This window comes from Marmota marmota, unplaced genomic scaffold (genome assembly GCF_001458135.2).
Source record: "Marmota marmota marmota unplaced genomic scaffold, marMar, whole genome shotgun sequence".
Taxonomy (NCBI): Eukaryota; Metazoa; Chordata; class Mammalia; order Rodentia; family Sciuridae; genus Marmota; species Marmota marmota.
The window spans coordinates 11,043,254-11,063,543 of NW_026000185.1; the positions used below are offsets into that span (position 1 = coordinate 11,043,254).

General features: G+C 42.1%; 1 protein-coding gene across 1 annotated transcript; it reads left to right on the forward strand.

Annotated features, from left to right (window-relative positions):
* Positions 1-1,296: 1,296 nt before the first annotated feature.
* Positions 1,297-15,977, forward strand: Mpv17l (MPV17 mitochondrial inner membrane protein like). The gene is given in 5 exon segments (XM_015491088.2): positions 1,297-1,640; positions 1,643-1,702; positions 3,850-3,920; positions 10,017-10,046; positions 10,243-15,977. Coding segments are annotated over 5 exon segments (588 nt in total). The 5' UTR covers positions 1,297-1,393; the 3' UTR covers positions 10,423-15,977.
* The last annotated feature ends 4,313 nt before the right edge of the window (positions 15,978-20,290 follow it).

Sequence of the window (20,290 nt, forward strand, 5' to 3'; positions counted from 1 at the left end):
AAAATTAGTATAGCCACTGTGGAAATCAGTATGGAGGTTCCTCAAAAGACTAGGCTTAGAACCACCTTATGACCTGCAATACCACTTCTCAGTATTTATCCTAAAGAATTGAAGTCAGCATACTACAGTGACACATGCAGACCCATGTTTATTGCAGCACAATTCACAATAGCCAAACTATGGAACCAGCCTAGGTGACCATCAACAGATGAATAGATAAAGAAAATGTGATACATATACACAATGCAGTTTTATTCAGCCATAAAGACAGTGAAATTATGTCATTGGCAGAAAAATAGATAAAACTTGAGAACATATGTTAAGGGAAATAAATAAGTCAAACCCAGAAGGTCAAAAATCATGTGTTTTCTCTCATACGTGGAAGCCACAGAGGAAAATGGAGAAGAGAAGAGAGGCAGGGATCTCATTAAAATCAAAGGAAAATCAGTAGAGTAGAAGCTAGGAACCAAGAGGTGGGAAGAGTGGAGGGGGAAGTGCCATATAGAAAAATAAATGAATAAATTAATTTTTTTTAACGTGGAAGAAAAAGTTTAAAAATACACATTTAAAAATTAAGTAAAATAGGATAAACAGAAAATGTGGAAAGAACAGGAAAAGAAGTAAGGAAAAAATGAGTTCCACGAGGGCAGAGCTTCTACCTGTTCTGGTGTCCACTGACCCCTGCTCACGGGACAATACCCGGGAACTCAGGCTGTTGTGGGGAGGCAGTGACCAAAGAGGGCCAACTGAAGAGAAGACAGTAAGCACACTGGCCCTTCTCACATTCACGAAAAGTCTCGGATTTTAACCTTTGTTTTTCTCCAAAAGAAGCGACACTGTCAGTGTATTCTGTGTGCTGAATGAATTCCTTGCCCGCAAGCATTTAGAATACATTGCCTTTTTTTTTTTTTTTTTTTGAGCCCGAATCTTTTATTTTGTGAGACAGAATTCACAAAATTCATCCTTTTAAAGTACGATTAAATGTCTTTTAGCATATTCACACAGTCCTGCAAACCATCTCCCGGGTCTGATTACAAAACGTGTTGGTCACTCTTAAAAAGAACCCCAAGCCCCGGTAGCAGTCCCTTTTTGTTCTCACATGGCCCAGCCCTGACCACGACTAATCTACCTTCTGTCAGTCTGGATTTGCCTATTCTGGAGATTTCATGCAAATGGACTCTAGCGCTGCGCGGACCAGGAGCTTTCCAAATGCTCAGCCCCCACGATGGCCAGCAGCCTCGGGATTGGACGCGCGGGCTGGGCGTGCGCGGGGGGCCCAATCGCTCTCGAGCATCCGGAGGAGGCAGGTGGAGGTGGAGGTGGAGGTGCTGAGCTCGCGGGCGGCGGCCGAGGCGGTGCAGTTAGGCGGCTGGGCGGGTGCCCAGCCACCGGCATGGCTGGATGGTGGCGGGCGCTGCCGCGCGCGGCCCAGCGCTACCCGTGGCCCACCAACGTCCTGCTCTACGCCGGGCTCTTCTCGGCCGGCGACGCGCTCCAGCAGCGGCTGCGGGGCGGCCCGGCAGACTGGCGCCAGACGCGGCGCGTGGCCACCCTGGCCGTGACCTTCCACGCCAACTTCAACTACGTGTGGCTGCGCCTGCTGGAGCGCGCGCTGCCCGGCCGCGCGCCGCGCGTGGTCCTGACCAGGTGCTGTGCGACCAGCTGTTCGGAGGGCCCATCGCCCTCTCGGCCTTCTACGTCGGTGAGAGGCCAGGGCAGGGTCCAGGGGACCGGGGTACTAGCGGGCCTGAGTGCCGAGATTAGGGTACTGGAGGCCCAGAAGGAGGTTAAAGGACTGAGGGGGCGGAGGATCGTTGCGCACTGTTGCAGGGACGGAGCACTGAGGCAGAAGCGGGGAGCTCTGGAGGTGGGGACCAGGTTTGAAAGCCCTGGGGTGAGGACTGGAGGCTGGGAACCCGGGCTGAGGTGCCTGGGACTGGAAGTTGAGGTTTCTCAGAGAGAGGAATTAGGGAAGCCTGGGAGCTGGGGAGTCCAGTGGGCCAGGGATCAGAGCAGAGGCGGTTTGGGCAGAGTTCAAGAGTGGGGCATAGGTTTGGGGTCCTTTCCTTAAACCCCAGCAACTGCACTCCCTGGAGGCTGCTGGAAAATTCATGCTCTGGGTCCAACACACCATCAAAGTGCTAGAGGACCCAGAACTGTGGGAAGCAGAGCAGGTGGAACCTGTCGCTGGGCCTAGTTGCCCAGAAAATCCGCTCCCAGGGTCCTAGTCCTGCTTTGGTAACAAGATTTTCCATGGGGGTCTCACTCAGAATTTGAGGGGACTCTATACCTGCAAGGAAGCCTTCTCTTCAGAAAATGTGCCAGCAGGTGGAAGGTCTGACTTTGGCGACCCTTGCCTGACCACCAAGAAATACAGAAGGGGTGGGTGGGTAGCTTATGTAGCCTCGATCCAGGCAGGTAACTGGGGAGGGACACTCATTTCTGAAGAAAATCTCTATAGTTTGCAACCTAACCTTGGTACTGGGAGTCACAAATTCCCTCCCAGATTGGGAGGGGACCTCTCTCAGTGGCTCAGTGACTCTTAAAACTGGTTGAGAGCAGGGAGCCACCAACTTGAGGAAACATCCCTGCCCCAAGGTCTTATTTAGGGAGGCCAACAGTAAAAACAGAACATAATCTTCTTTCAAAAACCAGATAAATTGTAGCCCAGCTTGGTGGCTACAGTCCCTACAGAGGGCACAGGAATCATCAAAGACCTGGTTGCNGGTAGTACGCTTGCCTAGCATGCGTGAGGCACTGGGTTTGATTCTCAGAACTGCATATAAATAAATAAAATAAAGGTCCATCGACAACTAAAAAATATTTTTTTTAAAAAAAGGAAATTTAAAAATTTTCAGCATTTCACAAAATGTTTGAAAACCTCACTGACAGGTTCATTATATTAATGCTGCTTTGTATGTGTGTGTGGATTCTTACCATTTTTTTATTGAAAAAAAATTTGTTCTGCTATAAACTGTTGTTCTAACAACTGCTATTCTAACTTTATATTTGCCATTACTTTAAAATTTATCTAGTTTTTTTGTTTTTTTTTTGTACATGGGATTGAACCTGGGGCCTAGAACATATTGGGCAATCATTGAGCTAATCCCCACACCTTTTTATTTCAAGACAGGATCTTGCTAAATTGCCCAGGCTGGCCTCAAACTTGAGATCCTCCTGCCTCAGGCTCCCTACTGGCTGGTAGTATAGGAGTGTGCCACGGGGCTGGGCCACCGTTTATCTAGTTTTGAAATGAAGATTATGTTCTGTTTTCACTGTTGGATCAAAAGGAATATATTGAGTGAGTGATTATGGCTGGTTACTTTGAATATGGGAATGGAAAACTTCAATAAGAACTGTTATACAGTAATATTTTACCTGGATCTGTAAAAAAAAAAAAAAATTAAAAAAATTTTTTTTGTACCATGGGTTGAACTCAGGGGCACTCAAACATTGAGCCACATCACTAGCCCTATTTTGTATTTTATTTAGAGACAGGGTCTCACTGAGTTGCTTAGTGCCTCACTTTTGCTGAGTCTGGCTTTGAACTTGTGATCCTCTGCACCTGGCTAAAAAAAAAAGTTTTTTTTCCAGTGCTGGGGATCACAGCCAGGGCCTTGTACACAGTAGTCCAGAAACATTCCATTCAGGATTGGGGCAGAATTTTTAAATTACACTGATTTTTATACCCTTCCTAAGAGAGTCCCCCCATCCCCAAATTTCTTTCCAGGGATGATGAAGTAGTTTTCAGGAAGGCTAAATTGATACCCTACATTTAAATTTTGATTAGAATAATACTGAGGTACACCCCATCCCTAAAATTCTTTCTGTGTGTGCTTCTGTACATAGGTATGAGCATTCTTCAGGAAAAGGATGACGTACTTTTGGACCTGAAACAGAAATTTTGGAATACGTATAAGGTAAGACAGGTTTTTGAAATTGTATTTGCAGATTTTTAACATTAAGTATGTTTTAGTAAAACTTATTTTTAAATTAGGGTTCCCATTTGATTGGTCCAGTATCTCTATCAATACTTTGACAGAAGTCTTGAATTTTTTTTTTTCTTTCTCTTTTTTCCCCCAGGACTAAGAATTTTGAACCCAGGCCCTTGTGTATGCTAGGCAAGTGCTCTTCTGCTGAGCTACGTCCCCAGCCCTTTTGATTTTTTACTGGGAAACCAGATCTCTCTAAGTTGCTGAGGATAGCCTCAAACTTATGATCCCCCTGCCTCAGCCTCCCTAGTTGCTGGGATTAAGGCATGCATTAAATATTTTCAAATTGTTGTTTATATTTTCTTTTTTTTTTTTTTAATATTTATTTATTTAGTTTTCGGCAGACACAACATCTTTGTTTGTATGTGGTGCTGAGGATCGAACCCGGGCCGCACACATGCCAGGCGAGCTTGCTACCGCTTGAGCCACATCCCCAGCCCTTTATTTTTTCTTTCTTTATCTTTTCGTGGTGCTGGGAATCAAACCTAGGACATTGTGCATGTGAGGCAATATATCCCCAGCCCTATGTTTTATTTTTGTTTCTTTCTTTCTTTTTTTTTTTTTTTCCTGCAATGGGGTCTGGCTGTGTTGCTCTAGCTGGTCTCAGACTCCTGGGCTCAAGTGATCCTCCTGTTAGCTGGGACTACAGCCGTGCACCACTGTACCTGATGGGAATTTGTTCTGACAGCTGACTGGAAAGAGACTTAGGGTTGTCTTTGCTTCTCATGGGTAGAAAAGAATCTCTTTAATTTAGTTAACATTCATGATGATCGGGGGCTTTATCATATTTCTGATCATGAGTGATCACAATTTATTTTGTAAATTTCAGAGGCTAGCTGCAAAGTAGAAATTGGAGAATGTGAGTGGCTTTAATGAAATTGTTCCCACATTCAGAGCCAGTGTTTCCAGGTGTGCCTTCTGCTGAGTCCTTGTGAAAAGAACCTTCTTAATGCCACAGAGGTATTTACAGAGAAGGATGATGTTTTCCAGGTTTCTCCCTAGGCTTGGAGCAAGTCTCCTGCTGTGCTGTTTGCTCAGTACAAATGCATACAATCCAGCCCCGCACACATTTCATTCATTTATTCAATAAAAATCTGTTGAACATGATCCTAAGGCTTGGCAAAATCAGGGATATTTTTCATCTCTTGCCCAGAGCAGGTTTGATTCTATTAATAACAATAAGATAAAATTTCAGAATTCCAGAATATATGCAGACGGGCCTCATGTTTCAGATGTATTTAGTTCTCCATCAAAAGCAGTGTCAAGGGGTGAGGGATGGAGCAGGTTTCTGGCTGGAGCAACCGTATGTGTAGTGTGTCTTCATATGACATAGGACATGGAGGAAGGGGAGCCAATCAGAGAAAATAAGATAGGTTCAGTTTGGGAAATGTTGAATTTCAGATACTTTGGTCTATTGTGAGGTTTCTACTACACAGAAGAGAGTTCAGAGCTAGCGGTATTAGACATGGGAGAAATTGGCTGCAAACGGGGCTCTTGATTCGAGTTTGATCAATGAAACTAATAGTACAAAGTGTTTGCAGTCAGAAGTATTCACAAAGAATCCGCCACAAAGGGCTATCTTGACTCCAAGTGGTAGTGTGAGTATTGGTTGTAAAGAAGCCACTTCTCTGCCCAATCCATGCTCTTTCTTTCTATATTTTTTGGTGCTGGGGACAAAACCCAGGGGCACTTTACCACTGAACCACATCCCCTGCTCTTTTTATTTTGGGACAGGGCCTTGCTAAGTTGCTGAGGCTGGTCTTGAACTTGTGATCCCTTGCCTCAGCCTCCCCCCTCATGGGGATAATAAAGGGGGATGCCACCACACCCCACTCCAGTCTGTGTTCTTTAGATGGAAATGGGAAGGATGTGACTACTATATTTGTTGTTCATGTATAAGTAGTCCTTGAGCCTTTTGGTTTGTTTTTTCACTTTGTGCACAGAGGGCATGCAATTTCAGTCTCCTTTCACCGGCTGCAGTATTGGGGCTCAAATGTATTCTCTCTTAGAAGTCAATCTGAGCTGGGCACAGTGGTGCACACCTGTAGTCCCAGCAGCTTGGGAGCCTGAGGCAGGAGGATCAAGAATTCAAACCCAGCCTCAACAAAAGTAAGGCGCTAAGCAACTCAGTGAGACCCTGTCTCCAAATAAAATACAAAATAGGGTTGGGGATGAGGCTCAGTGGTTGAGTGCCCCTGAGTTCAATTGTTGGTACCAAAAACAAAACAAGTCAATTTGATATTACATTCTTCTCTTGTGTAGTTTATAGTTTTTGTATAGTTGCTAAGTTGCTGAGGCTGAGACTTTGAACTTGTGATTCTCCTGCCTCACCCTCACCCATGCCTGCTGGGATTAGAGGCATGCACCTCCATGCCCTGTTGGACACTGATTTTCTTTCTTTCTTTTTTGGTACTGGGGAGTGAATCCAGGAGCGCTCAACCACTGAGCCACACCCCCAGCCTTTTTTTGTATTTTTAAATTTAGAGACAGGGTCTCACTCACTGAGTTACTTAGGGCCTCATTAAGTTGCTGAGGTTGACTTTGAACTTGAGATTCTCCTCCAGAGCAGCTGGGATTACGGGCATGTACCACCACACCCATCTGCCACTGATTTTATTGACATAACATGGTGCCATCAGTGCTCAAACTTTGGTGTCTAACATCATTCCTTATAAAAAAAAGAATGAATGAGGACTCCTTAAAGAAATGACTGGTTCCAAGACTAGGGAAGGGCAGGTACAAGGTACAAGGTATTAGTTAAGCCTGGAACATCTCGTTATACCAGAATGTAAGGAAGTTTTGTTTTTTGTTTTTTTAAAATTTAGGATTGAACCCAGAAGTGCTTAACCACATCCCCATTCATCAGGGACATTTCCTATTTTCTGAGCCTTTTGTTTTTCAATCTATTATGACATTGCTATCTCTGAAGAATTCTTCAGGACTGTAGAATACAGGACTGTATTCTTCCCCAGCCCTTTTTATTTTGAGACAGGGTCTCACTAAGTTGCTGAGGCTGGCCCCAAACTTGGGATCCTCCTACCTCAGCCTCCCAAGTTGCTGGACTTACAGGCATGCATCACCTTACCTGTCAGGAAGTAGATTTTTCAAAAAGAAAAAAAAGGTGCAGCACAGCACAAGGACGTAGGAGCCAGCTTGAAGGGCCTCCCACTGGCTAAATCTGGGGCACTTGAGCACCAAAAATAATTAAACAGAGTAATGGATTATAAAACATAGAAAGAAGTAGGAAATCCTGAGTCCATACGGATAATAAAGAGAGAAATACCTGGGAGAGCAGAATGCTGAGCAGCAGCGGGTCAAATGGGGGACTACTGCTGGGGGTGGAAGCTTACCATGTGGCAGCCCATCACAACAGGACAGTGGGTCAGACAGAATCAACTGGAGGCAGAGAATCCACCCATAGGGAGGAGGATATCCTGAAGGGGAGGGGCTCCTGTTTGAATGGTCTTTGGTGCCTCCCTACAGGTTACATTATTGCTACCCATGATAGTTTCAAGGGTAAAAGAAGGGCAACTGTACAGTGGCAAAACTGGACACCACGAGCAGTGATCAAAATGAACATCTCTGATCAGTGGCAGGTGGGCATCATGTGCCTTCTGATGGGATAACTCAAGGACATGACACCACCCACATGTAGTGTTCCAGCCAGGAATTATAACCCAAATCTAATCATGAGGAAACACAGACAAACCTCCCCATATTAAAATATTTGTTTTTATTCTAAGAGAAGGCAAGACTTTACTCTTCAGAGATAGCAATGTCATAATAGTTTTTTTGTTTTTTTTAATGTCCCTAATCAATGGAACTAATGGGACACGGCAAGTACATGCAATTCCTCATCCTAAACTAGATCACGTACCATAAGGAAAAGAAATGACATGAAGGGACTGGGGTTGTAGCTCAGTGGTAGGTCACTTGCCTTGCATGTGTGAGGCCCTGGGTTTGAATCTCAGTGCCACATAAAAATAAATAAACAAAGATATTGTGTCCCTGAAGGCCCTTACATGGCCAATTGGAAAAATGGGATATGGACTGCCACCCCCATCCAGTGCGGGCAGCTGAACTAAAGTCACTCGTGTGAATTTGGGGTGTTGCAAAATACCACACAGACACAGAATACCTTTTATAAGCTTCAGGACGGCTTTCTCTGGCTCCTGGCCTCAGGCTCCACCAAAGGGGGACAAGAGAAGGTCACGAGAGGCTGCCAGAGAGAGAGAAAGAGAGAGAGAGAGGGAGAGAGAGAGCGAGCGAGCGAGCACACACTTTGGAAGTGGGCTTTTATTTGGGGGGACACTGTTTCTTAGAACATTCTATCCAAAAAAGGTAGAAGGGGTAGGATTACAAAGGAACAGGTGAGTGTAACTTAGCCCCCGTGGGTGACACCTACTCCTGGAGCCACTCTTTGTTATCCGAGCTGGGGTAATGCCCAAGTTACTGTGACCTGGCACTACTGTGCCAGACTGAAAGCAATAATTCTCAGAATCCCATACATCAGGACTTAAAGGCACATCATCCAGGGCGGCTCCCACAATGGACAATATATAAAGCATGGTCATTGGTAACTTTATTGAAATCGATAACTATATAACCTATAGAATTGTGGTGATATAAAATAACATCCTAATTCTAAGGAAATAGATACTTAAGTATCCAGGGGTAAGGGGCAATTCTGTGTACAGCGTCCTCTCAGATGATCCACCAAACCATATCAGACAGATGCATGCATGCAAGTAGCCTGGAGAGGGGCGTGCAGGGGGGGGCACGGAGGGATGGAGGCATGGAACAGCAATTAATAAAGCAAATGGGACAAAGTGTTAAAAAAATAGGTGAATTTGGGTAAAAAATACAGGAATGTTCTTTAGACTATTCTTTCCTTCCTTTCTTTTCTTTTCTTTCTTTCTACCAGGGATTGAACTCAAGGACACTCAACCACTGAGCCCCATCCCCAGCCCTATTTTGTATTTTATTTAGAAACAGGGCCTCACTGAGTTGCTTAGTGCCTCACTGTTGCTGAGGCTGGCTTTGAACTCTTAATCTTCCTGCCTCAGCCTCCCTAGCTGCTGGGATTACAGGTGTGTACCACTGAGCCCAGCTTACTTAGACTATTCTTGTTAGTTTTTGTAAGTTTGAAATTATTTCCAAATATATATATTTTTTTAACTATAAAAGGTGAGCCAGGAGGCTGAGGTTGTAGCTCAGTGGTAGAGCACTTGCCTGGTGTGTGAGAGGCATTGGGTTCAATTCTCAACACTGCATATAAATAAATAAACAAACAAACAAACAAACAAACAAACAAACAAATAAAATAGAGGTCCATCAACATCTAAAAAAATTTTAAAAAAAGATGATCCGGTGCAGTGGCTCAGACTTTTAATCCAGGTGACACAGGAGGCTGAGGCAGGAAGATCACACAAGTTCAAGGTCAGCCTCAGCAACTTAGTGAGGCCCTAAGCAACTTAGTGAGATTGTTTCAAAATAAAAAAAATAAAAAGGGCTGGGGATGTGGCTCAGTGGTTAAGCACCCTTGGGTTCAATCCCTGGTTACCCGCCCCCCCCCCCAAAAAAAAAAAAAAGAAAGAAGAAGTCAAGCCATATTTGAATGGGTTTAGCCTTCGAGAATTATTTTTTGCTACTTTACAAAAATACTTTGTTAAATTCTCAAATGGACATATACTTTAAATATAAAATATGTATTACATGTAATATATATTAATGTAAAAGTACATAGTATATCTTTGGTTTGCAACTGTTTAGTTTAGAAACTTCAGAAAATATAAACAAGTAAAAAAAGAAAGTACGCCTGAAATGGGAACAGTCAAGAAAGAAAGAAAGAAGTGAATAGAGAAAGAAAGAAAAAAGGAAGAAAAGAGTAATCTGAATTTAATCGGCTTAGTCTGATACAGTGTACCACCTGGGCATTTTGTCTTCCTCATATTTCTTGTTCTTTTATAGAATTGTGTGTGTGAGATTGAAACAGCATTGTAATCAGGTTTTTCCTTATTCCAGACAGGTCTGATGTACTGGCCTTTTGTACAGGTGAGTTTCAAACTCCTTGGAACCTCGGGCTGGGGTGTAGCTCCGTGGGAGGGGGCTTGCCAGGCATGTCTGAGGTCTGGGGTTTGATTCCCAGCTCTGCCAAAACAAAACCCCAAATAGACAAATAAACAAAACCACTCAGAATGCGAACCCTGCCTCTGACTTGTGGAGCCCTTACAGACTCTCTCTGTTCCAGCTGACCAACTTCGGCCTGGTTCCCGTCCACTGGAGGACAGCTTACACTGGACTCTGTGGTTTCCTCTGGGCCACCTTCCTCTGCTTTTCCCAGCAGAGCGGCGATGGCACCTTGCAGTCGGCATTCGCCTTCCTTCACAGAAAAGAGGCCGATGTGGGAGGAAGGCGCCCAGGGAACTGAGGAGGCAGGGCCCCCCTTAATGGGACTACCTTTTGTTCCCAAAGTGCACTGAATTCCCTGCAGAGAAAGCATTTCATTCATCAGGTCTGAGCTCCATTTTGAAGAATCGCACTTCTGTAGACCCAATTGCTTTTAAATGATCCATGGTTCCTTTAAATTTCATCCAGAACTTCTCTCCCAGTTCTACTCTGAAAATCCTACTTCTCTAAAGCTTTTGCTTTCCTGGTATTTTGGCTAAAACTGACTACAGTGGCAAAAGGGCATTTTAGAATTATTAATATTTCTGTTCTAATATTTTAGTCCTGTTGAGTTCAGAGACCCCAGTGCTACTTGTTTATATCTCTATTTTAAAATCTCAGGTTGTCTCCTAAACACTTTTGGATCAGATTACCTTTTATATCAAATATAGCCCTGACAGTGCATTTCTACTTACATAGAACTCAGTCAAGGAGAAGACTGAATAATCAGATTTCCCCTCTGAAATACTCTAGAATAATTATTATGCTGATGTTTAAATTCTATAAGTACACTTTTATCATCAAAAAAGAATAGAGTATGATGAGCATTCCAAACAATATTTTATTGATGTATTCTACTTTTATATCATAACATCTAAGTATACTTTTAGTTAATGTTTTTTACTTTTGAGCATATTCAATTGACTAAAACACCCCATTTCCTAGATATGTGAAATAAAATATTTGTCTTCTTAGTGAACTATATTGAATGAAAGTTCTAAAAAAACTAATAATTTTTCTTGTCTGAGAGGAGAAACTTGAGTCCATACTGTACCAGGGAAAATAGTTACCCCAAATCTCACACAGGTGTTTTGTTTTTTCTTCTTGAAAGCTCCCTGGGTCAAATTCAAGGTCTTGCTCATGCTAACAAGCACTGCTGAGCTACACCCAGCTCACTGATGTATTTTTAAGATTCAGTGCTTTAAAATTAATATGTATACTTTAAAATAGGTGTGAGAAACTTGAGCCTGTCTTTCAAATTTATCCAGTATGTCTAACCTCAACACCAGCAGATTTAAAAATTATGTGAATAACTGGGTATAGTCATGTGGACCGGTGTCCCAGTTATTCAGGAAGCTGAGGCAGGAGGACTCCTTGAGCCCAGTTTCAGCCACTTTCACTCAAGAGTTACCCCACAATTCTGTTGCTTCCAAAGGCCTGTTTCCCAATTTTCTAGATGTGAAGCCCTGAACTCTTTTTTTCTTTCTTTTTATTTTTTGGTACTGGAGATTTAACCCAAGGTGTTTTACCACTGAGCCACATTCCCATCCATTTTTGTTTGTTTGTTTTCTATTGAGAGACAGGGTTTCACTAAGTTGCTTAGGGCCTTGCTAAGTTGCCCAGGCTGACCTTGAACTTGTGATTCTCCTGTCTTAGCTGCCTGAGTTGCTGTGATTACAGGGTCTGCACCACCACACCTTGCCCCTGAACTCTTTTTTTTTTCCCCCTTAAAACTCCTAATTTATCTTGAGAATTTATATTTAAGATCAATTTAAGAATGTATTTGTAAATTTTTAAGCCTGTGATTTGTACAACTTGTAATATGTTTACATAATTCTTAAACATGTAACTTTTAAATATATATAATTTATTTGAATTAATAGATGTTGATATATTTTACATTTGGACAATACTAAGAAAGTTTCTAGATGGTTGAATTCTAAAACAATTTGTTATTTGCATTATTTCAAAAGTAGTTAATACAACAGAAAAGCCATTTGTTAACACAAAGCAAATCGTGTCATCAAAAAAGTGTATCCAGGATAATTATAATTAAGTACTACTCGTCAAAATTTTTGGACATCTAGTTTCCATCTGCAGTCTCCAGAGATCTGACCCTTTCCATAAAATTGAAAAATGGAGTCTTGGTGCGGAGCTTGGGGTGTGGGGGGTGGTAGCTTTCTTTCTCTGTGAATGGAGATGGGGTCTTGAAGGAGAAAGTATAGAGAAATAAGTATTTAGGGGCTGGGAGTGGGACTTGATGGTAGAGCATTTGCCCAGCATTTGGCTGGGTTCGGTCCCTAGCACTGCAAAAATAAAAAAAGAAAGGAAAAGCAAGAGGAAAAAATATACGTAGTGTCTAATGCAGAGAGAAATTTCCACTGACCATTCCTCAACTTTCAAAAAAATGTAGGTACTTTCATCCAGCTCACCTGTAGTTAAAAGTCATTCATAATTTGCACCTTATCAGTCCTTTTTGTAGGCAAATTAATAGAAGTCACAGGAGAGGTTGGGTATGTTTAAAATCTTCTAGCAAGTGTGACCGGCTTATCCTGCGACTTCCATATTTTTTCTCAAAATCTGTTCAGTTGGGTAATTTGGTGGATAGAGTAACCGATTATTTGTCTGCTGTAATGTCAGTAAATTTGGTAGTTACGGATCACACTGAATTTACTTCTGGGGAAGGAAGCTTTGGGAAGATTTAATTATTACTAGATGTGCAATGATGCTGTTTGGGCCAGAATAAGAAACTGTTTAATGAATGAAAGAAATGAAACCTACGAAAAGTTAGGGTTCAAAGGGGGAACATTTTCATTAATGACTGTAATTTTGGTTTTTAGTGAATCGAGGAAAAAATTATTCTATCTCTTTCGGATTAAAACCCTAAAAAGAAATTTTACTTTGGCATTTTGGGTTGTGTCTCAATAGGGCCTTCACGTTCACTGTGTAGCTACACTTGACCAAATTAAATGTGGATAGTCTCCTTAACAGAGACAGATTACCGGGAATAATTTCTAACCCATGTGCCATCACTACATATTTTATTTGATTACTGTTTTTCTTCCAAAGTCCATCATCTTTTAGTATTCATTTGCAGCTATCCAAAAATATTTTTTGCTACATGGGTAATTTACTTGTAGTTCATTGAAATTTCATGTGAATTTCTTCAGAGTGTTTGCCAAAACAAATTATGGTCTAGAACAACCATAATATAGTTTAAGAGGCAGCTTTCATTTAAAATTAGGTTCATCTTCTGAGAATATTAAAAGTTAATGGATTTCTGTGCCTGGAGTTTTTGACTTTGGATTGACTTCATTTAATCCATTGTTACTCATGAGCTTTAGAACTAAATTGCCGAAAATGCAAACTATTGAAATATTTTCATTTAATATCGTTGGCAGCCCATAAGTGAAAAGGGAAATCTGGAGTTTAAAGATAAAGAGCATATGAAGAGATGTGAACAGAAAAAAATAATTAATAATATTTTTGGTACACATTCATTGAAAGCTTGTCTTTTTCTATTTTTGGTGTGTCTATCTTTCCTTAACTGAATATATATTTTTAAGAATTTTATTTTCCTTAACTGAATCTTTATTCATGCATCTCTTCCTTGCTCTGGGTGGACTCTCCACCAAAGCCCCCCTCTCCAGGGATGGAGGTGCGGCTCAGCATGTGTGAGCCCTGGGTTCTGTCCCCAGCACCCGCAAAGAAAACGCCCCAAACAAAAACAAAATCTGGATTGCACACCTGTCTCCGTTGCCAGTACTTGGACCATTCGAATACTCCAGGGTGGTAGAATAATGTCCCTAAGGTCAGGGGTCAGTACCCTAGTGATGGGGACAACCATGCATTAGAGAAGGTGGTACCCCCCCTCCCCTCTCCTTCCTCTGGGTGCCCCCTATCTCTGGCTGTAGTGCTCTCTCTTTCAAATTAGTGCTCGCTTCTTTTCCTTGCTCTCAAAACTCCTGTTCTCTTTCCTTTGGCTGATTTCAGCTACATGTTCCAAAAGTAATCTTATTAAACTATTTTACTGTGATGTGTAGAAAAGCCTTTCTATATTATTTTTTTAATTTGTTCTTTTTAAATATTTATGATAGTAGAGTATATTTTGACACATACATGCATGGAATATAACTTATTCTAATGAGGATCTCATCCTTGTGGTTAGATTTTATTTTGTTATTGCTAATACAAACTTATCTTTGGATGGCTTTTCAGGAACTCATTCTGTGGGGAGAGGGGAGGTTATATTTTTTTGGCAGAAGACTCCCGGTACACTTTACATGATGCCATCCAATTTCTGTTGGATGAAAACCAGCCTGGCAAAGATCATTGCCATCATTGTGAATTTTTAGCAAAGTCTAGTCATTCTCTGTTTGAGTATCTGTCTTCCCTACCAGACCATGAGCTTGAAGGAAGAATATATTTCTTATTCATATTTGTATTTGAGGGGTTCTGCACAGGGTGGGCAGAGAGCAGAAACTCAGCAAGATTGTGAATGAATTTATGTAGTTTGTGGATTGTTTTTTCTGTCTAAAACTGAACGGATCACCCTTTCACTTTCATCTCCATATGCAGACAGCTATACTGTGTTAATCGCTGTACAGCCCTGACTTTCTCCAGCTGTAGCTCCCAGGGCCAGACAGTTGTTCTCTTGGAGGTGGAAATGGCTTGTGGGATTTGGATCTACAGCCCTGCTTGCATGTAACCCTCAGAAGAGCAACTTTTCATGTTTTTCCCCATCTCTACAAGACCAGGGTGTTGGTCTTTAAAAGTTGAATGGAAGCTGGTTGCAGTGGCACATGCCTATAATCCCAGTGGCTCAGGAGGCTGAGACAGGAGGATCACAAGTTCAAAGCCAGCCTCAGCAGCTTAGGGAGGTCCTGTCTCAAAAAAAAAAAAGTGGGGGACGGGGGGCCCTGGGATGTAGCCCAGTTGTTAAGCATCCCTGGGTTCAATCCTCAAAAAGAAGAGTTGAATGGAGCCGAGAATGGGGAATGTAGATCAGTGGTCGAGCCCTTGTTAGCATGCACACGGGCCTGGGTTCCATCCCCATCATTCCAAAAATAAATAAAAACTAAAAGTTGGATGAAATGGTAATGGGGTCTTCCCCAAACCACTAAATAGCCCTTGTGCATGTCTATTACTATTTAATAGTTCATGGTGCATACTAGGGCTTGTCTGAGTGATGACTGACAGATCACACCTGTTACACAATTGCAGGAACATTCCTTCCTGCGACCTCTGAAATCACAATAGTAGGTGCCTGCTTGTTCTTCCTCTTCTGCATTCACTCCATAGGACAAGAAAGTCCACATGACCTGAAAATGGAAATTGAGCCAGATAGCCAGACAGTGGCCAAATAATAGAATTGACTGCATTTCCACATTGGGTTGCTAATGGATGGAGTGTGTGCGCTATGAATTTGTGCCTGTTGGGGACTGAGAACTGGTTCCTGTTAAGTGGCAAACCTTCTACTACCACTGGAAGGCTACTGCAGGCTACCACAGTGCTATTCTTTACTTCTATACCAAGGTCAAATGCTTGGTATTTGACCTTGGTTCCTGCCATGTTGAATATTACCATTTAGTATTCATGATGAATGTTCTATATGCTTACTTTCTAATACTTGTATCAGTGTCCTGTTCCTCTGAGCCACGTGGCCAGAACGTTCTTTTCCTATTTCAAGTGGGAAGCATTGTAAAAGCAACACTAGTTGCTTCATTTTCGAGTTTAAATTTTATGTATCACTTATGGATATTAAAATGTTGATGTAGTATGACTGTGTATATAAAAAGTAAATGAATTTTAAGCAAATGATTGACTATTTTGTGTTATTGGTGATATATATGAGAAATATATAAGGGTAATGAGATGTATAATCCATAATCTTTCCTAATAGTCTTTATTGCATATATAAGATCTTTTTGTTTTGCTTCTTTTTGTGAGATAGGGTCTCATTGTGTTGCCCAGGATAGTTTCAAACTCATGCCACTGTGTCCAGCTTGCAATTTACAAGATTTATACCTTTCCTTTGGATTGAGATGTAAGTTGTCCTAATCTTTCTGTGTTTCTTCATCACTTAGTGAATTCTTCCACATTTTCCAGTAGGTATGGTCATAGAACTGAAAATTTTGACTTGAAATCATTTCCAAATGTGTTCTCATTCTATTTGTACCATAAGTAGAAAAAAAAATGCAGTCTTAAGATACCTTTTAGGGCTGGGGTTGTGACTCAGTGGTAGAGCTCTCCCCTAGCATGCGTGAGGCACTGGGTTTGATCCTCAGCACCACATAAAAATAAAATATAAGTATTGTGTCCACCTACAACTAAAAAAATAAATGTTTAAAGAAAGATACATTGTAGCTGTGTTTGGTGGTGCACAGCTGTAATCCCAGCAAACTGGGAGGCTGAGGCAAGAGAAGCGTAAGTTTGAGGCCAGCCTCAGCAACTTAGTGAGGCCCTAAGTAACTTAAAGAGAACCTGTCTCTAAATAAAAAATTTTTAAAAAGGGCTGGGGGTGCTGGGGTTGTAGCTCAGTCGTAGAGCGCTTGCCTAGCTTGTGCAAAGTCCTGGGTTGGATCCTCAGCACCACATAAAAATAAACAAATGAAATAAAGGCATGCTGTCCATCTACAACTAAAAAAAATAAAAAATAAATTAAAAAAAAGGGCTGGGGATCAGGCTCATTGTTCAATGCTGGTACCAAAGGGGAGGGAAAAAACATAAGTACCAAGAGGCACACTTGAGTCTCAACTTCAAGTTATTGAAGTCGCAGTTTCCACTATTTTCATGTGGCTTCATTTGATCCAGAGTCAGTTGTCAGGTCGATGGAGGTGGTTGAGGAACAAAGCACTAAGCAATCCAAGCCCAAGAAAGAAACACCAATCAGGTGTTGAAGGAACCGCCTGTCAATCAGCGGGGTCTCCTGGCCAATCCTGAATCTTAGCCAGCTCCCCTGACCAACCCCAGTAGGACAAGGGACTCTAAAACCCCCTTTCCTGTTCCAAGCCCTCCTTAAGCCCAATAAAAATTCCAGTCTGGTTCAGCCCTGCAGGCTTCTCCCCGACCCACCCTGTTGGTCTGAGGGTCTCGCCCAGGAATGCAATCTCAATAAAGACTCATCCAGCAGCCTTTTTAAACTGCCTGACCTTACTTCAGTCATTTCTTCTGTGATTCAGACTCATTCCTTCTATCTTGACTGAGCACACTCAATGAAGGAACTGAGACGGTGCATTTGAAAAACATATTGAATTGTTCTGCAGTCGAGTTTCGCAACATATACGTTTATCCTGCTCAAGAATGTTCAGTCACCCGTCTGTCACCCAGTGTACGCCCTACGAGGCCTGGATGCATTTCCAGCCTGCTCTATCCTGCCTGTCTTTGAGGTCAGGGTGTCAAAAGTTCCTCTTCAGTTAGGCTATCCCCAAGCTGGCTGGATCTGAGATGGCTGCCAGGGATGACCTCGAGCTTCATGAGAATCTAATTCCCATGCTAAGTGACACACCTACCAGCTGTCAGGAGAGCAAGCCCCAGACCATAAAAGGTGCAGGGAAAAAAAGGTGAATTGAACTCCAGGAAACAGCTGCCTATGCAAAGACATGAATAGCCCCCCACAACTTTATTAGCCTATCCTTCCCTTTTATTTCTTTTACTCTAAATCTATGATTTCTCCACTGAAACAGATTGAGAAGTTCATTTGCCAGCCAGGCTCCCATTTCTCCATTCTTTGGTCACTGAATAAACATGTGCTCTTGGGGCTCAGCCTCACTCTTGAATTTGCAACATCCAACATACCCTTTTTGGGGAGTTCCTCCTCTTAGGAGAGGAAACGAGATTATTGGTAACAGCTTAACAACAGGGATACATTCAGAGAAATGTGTGGTTGGGCAATTTTGTTGTGCGAACGTCTCAGAGTGTGCTACACAACCCCAGATGGTCTAGCCTACTGTGCACTAGGCTGTATGACATGTCCCGTTGCTCCCGGGGCCACAATGAACAAGACCACACAAGGCCCAATCAAGCACAGGAGATGCAGAGACATGGTAGAGTGCATGCTTAGCATGCAGAGGCCCTGGGTTCAAACCCAACACCAGGATGATGATGGTGATGATGATGATGATGATGATGATGAGAGAGAGAGAGATGCTTCCCACACATCTGCTGGCCCCACATGGCATACTATTTTACACTAAAAAATTGTTTTTTTAATAGTACTAGGTATCAAACCTAGGGCCATGCACATGCTAGGCAAATGCTCTTCCCCAGCCACAATTAACTTTTTTTGTGAGTAGGAGTTTACTCTGAAATAATGATCAGAGTATATAGCAGAGCAAACACATAAACCAGTAATGGTTGTTTATTATCAAGTATTATATACTGTGTATAATTTTCTGTGCTTTATTTTCCATGACTGGCAGCACACCAGGTCTGTTCACACCAGCACCAACACAAACCCAGGAGGAGCGCATTGTGACATGGTGATAGCAATGACGTCACAAGATGATGGGAATTTTTCAGCTCCTTTGTGATCTTACAGGGCCACCGGCACAAATGTGGTCCATCATTGACTTAAATGTCAGGATGCAGCCAGGGACTATGTACTCACAGGCCTACAGGTCACGTAGATCTTTCTGAGTCTCAGGGATGGGAACCAATTTGCTTGCTACCCTTTCCATTGTTCTAACAGTTTATTATAACTGAACTTTTGTGGGTATCATGGGAATAGTAAGTAGTTGTCAGGAAATCAATTCAGGGGTTGGAGATGAGGTTGTCTTCCCTGGGCACAACACTTAGTTTTCAGTTCTGTAATTTGAACACGGACGGAGTGCAATAAAGCTACGTGCACAGCTCAGGTGTCAGGTTTGTGAAGTTCTGTTGCCCCACTGTCTGAACGCTTTCTGCTCCAGGGTTGTCAAGTAGAAAATTGAAACAAAAACTGCTAGACCAAAGGGAAAACATTCCCTATTCCCTTTGCTTTTCTTAATAGCAGGTCTCTTGCTTGAATATGAGAATGTTAGAGTGTGTTAGTAAAGGTTTTGTAGAGTTGAGATAATTTATTTTAATTTTTTTGCTACTAAAGAAGAGTGCAAAAAATCAGTTTTGCCTGAGTTGAATGTCACCGAAAATGCTTAATAATATTTAGAGGACTTAATAAAGGGATGTGAAGTATTAAATTAATAGACTGAACAGGAAGATGTAAACCTACTGAGCAGAAATAATAATCTGTCAAATTTTTGCAGACTGTTTTTGCTCCATAATGATAAAAATACTAAAAGCAAATCAAGATTTCTAGGCTTTTGGCCAATAATGAATTTCTGAGAATTAAGTATTAGAGAATTTCCTGCAGGTATATGAGGATCTGTGAATAGAGCTAATGATTTCAAGGAGCTTATTCAACCCTCTGGAAGAAAATTGGAAGGAAAATATGTATATCTCAAGTCATCCATCAAGAGTTAGGAGCAATTAAACTTTTACCCAAAGGATTGAAAAACTTTTCACTACATTAAAAAAAAAAAGCTTATGAAAAGTAAATTGTAAGGTGAAGCCTGGAGAGCTAATCTTTATTTTTATTTGATTTGTTTTTGAGTTATACATGACAGGAGAGTGTATTTTGATATATCATACGTGGAGTCCAACTTCCTGTTCTTGTGGTTGTACATGATGTGGAGTTTCACTGGCCGTGTGTTCACGTATGCACATAGGAAAGTGATGTCTGATTCATTCTACTGTCTCTCCTATTCCCATCCCCTGTAGAGAGCTCGTCTTTAAATGTGAATGTGGAGAAGGATTGGTGGATGATGTAGCAGGGGCACAGATCAGCCACCGAGATAGGAGGCCTTTAGGTTTGATTCCCAGGACTACCCAAAAATAAAAAAAGAAAGAAAGAAAGAAATTGAGAAACAGCTATGCAGGCAAATGTGAAGTGCTAAAATCAAAACCTTGATTCCTTCCCATATGCATTCCCTACTGCAGACCTGCCACCTCCTCGTCCCATCAGAACATCTAATACTTGCCCCTGTGAATCAGACCTCTTGTTGCTAGGTTACTGCTTCCTCCCGCCCAGGCTCAGCGGGTGACTGGAGCAGGGCCCCCATTCAGTAGGGACTCCAAAGACTTTTCCTTCTTTC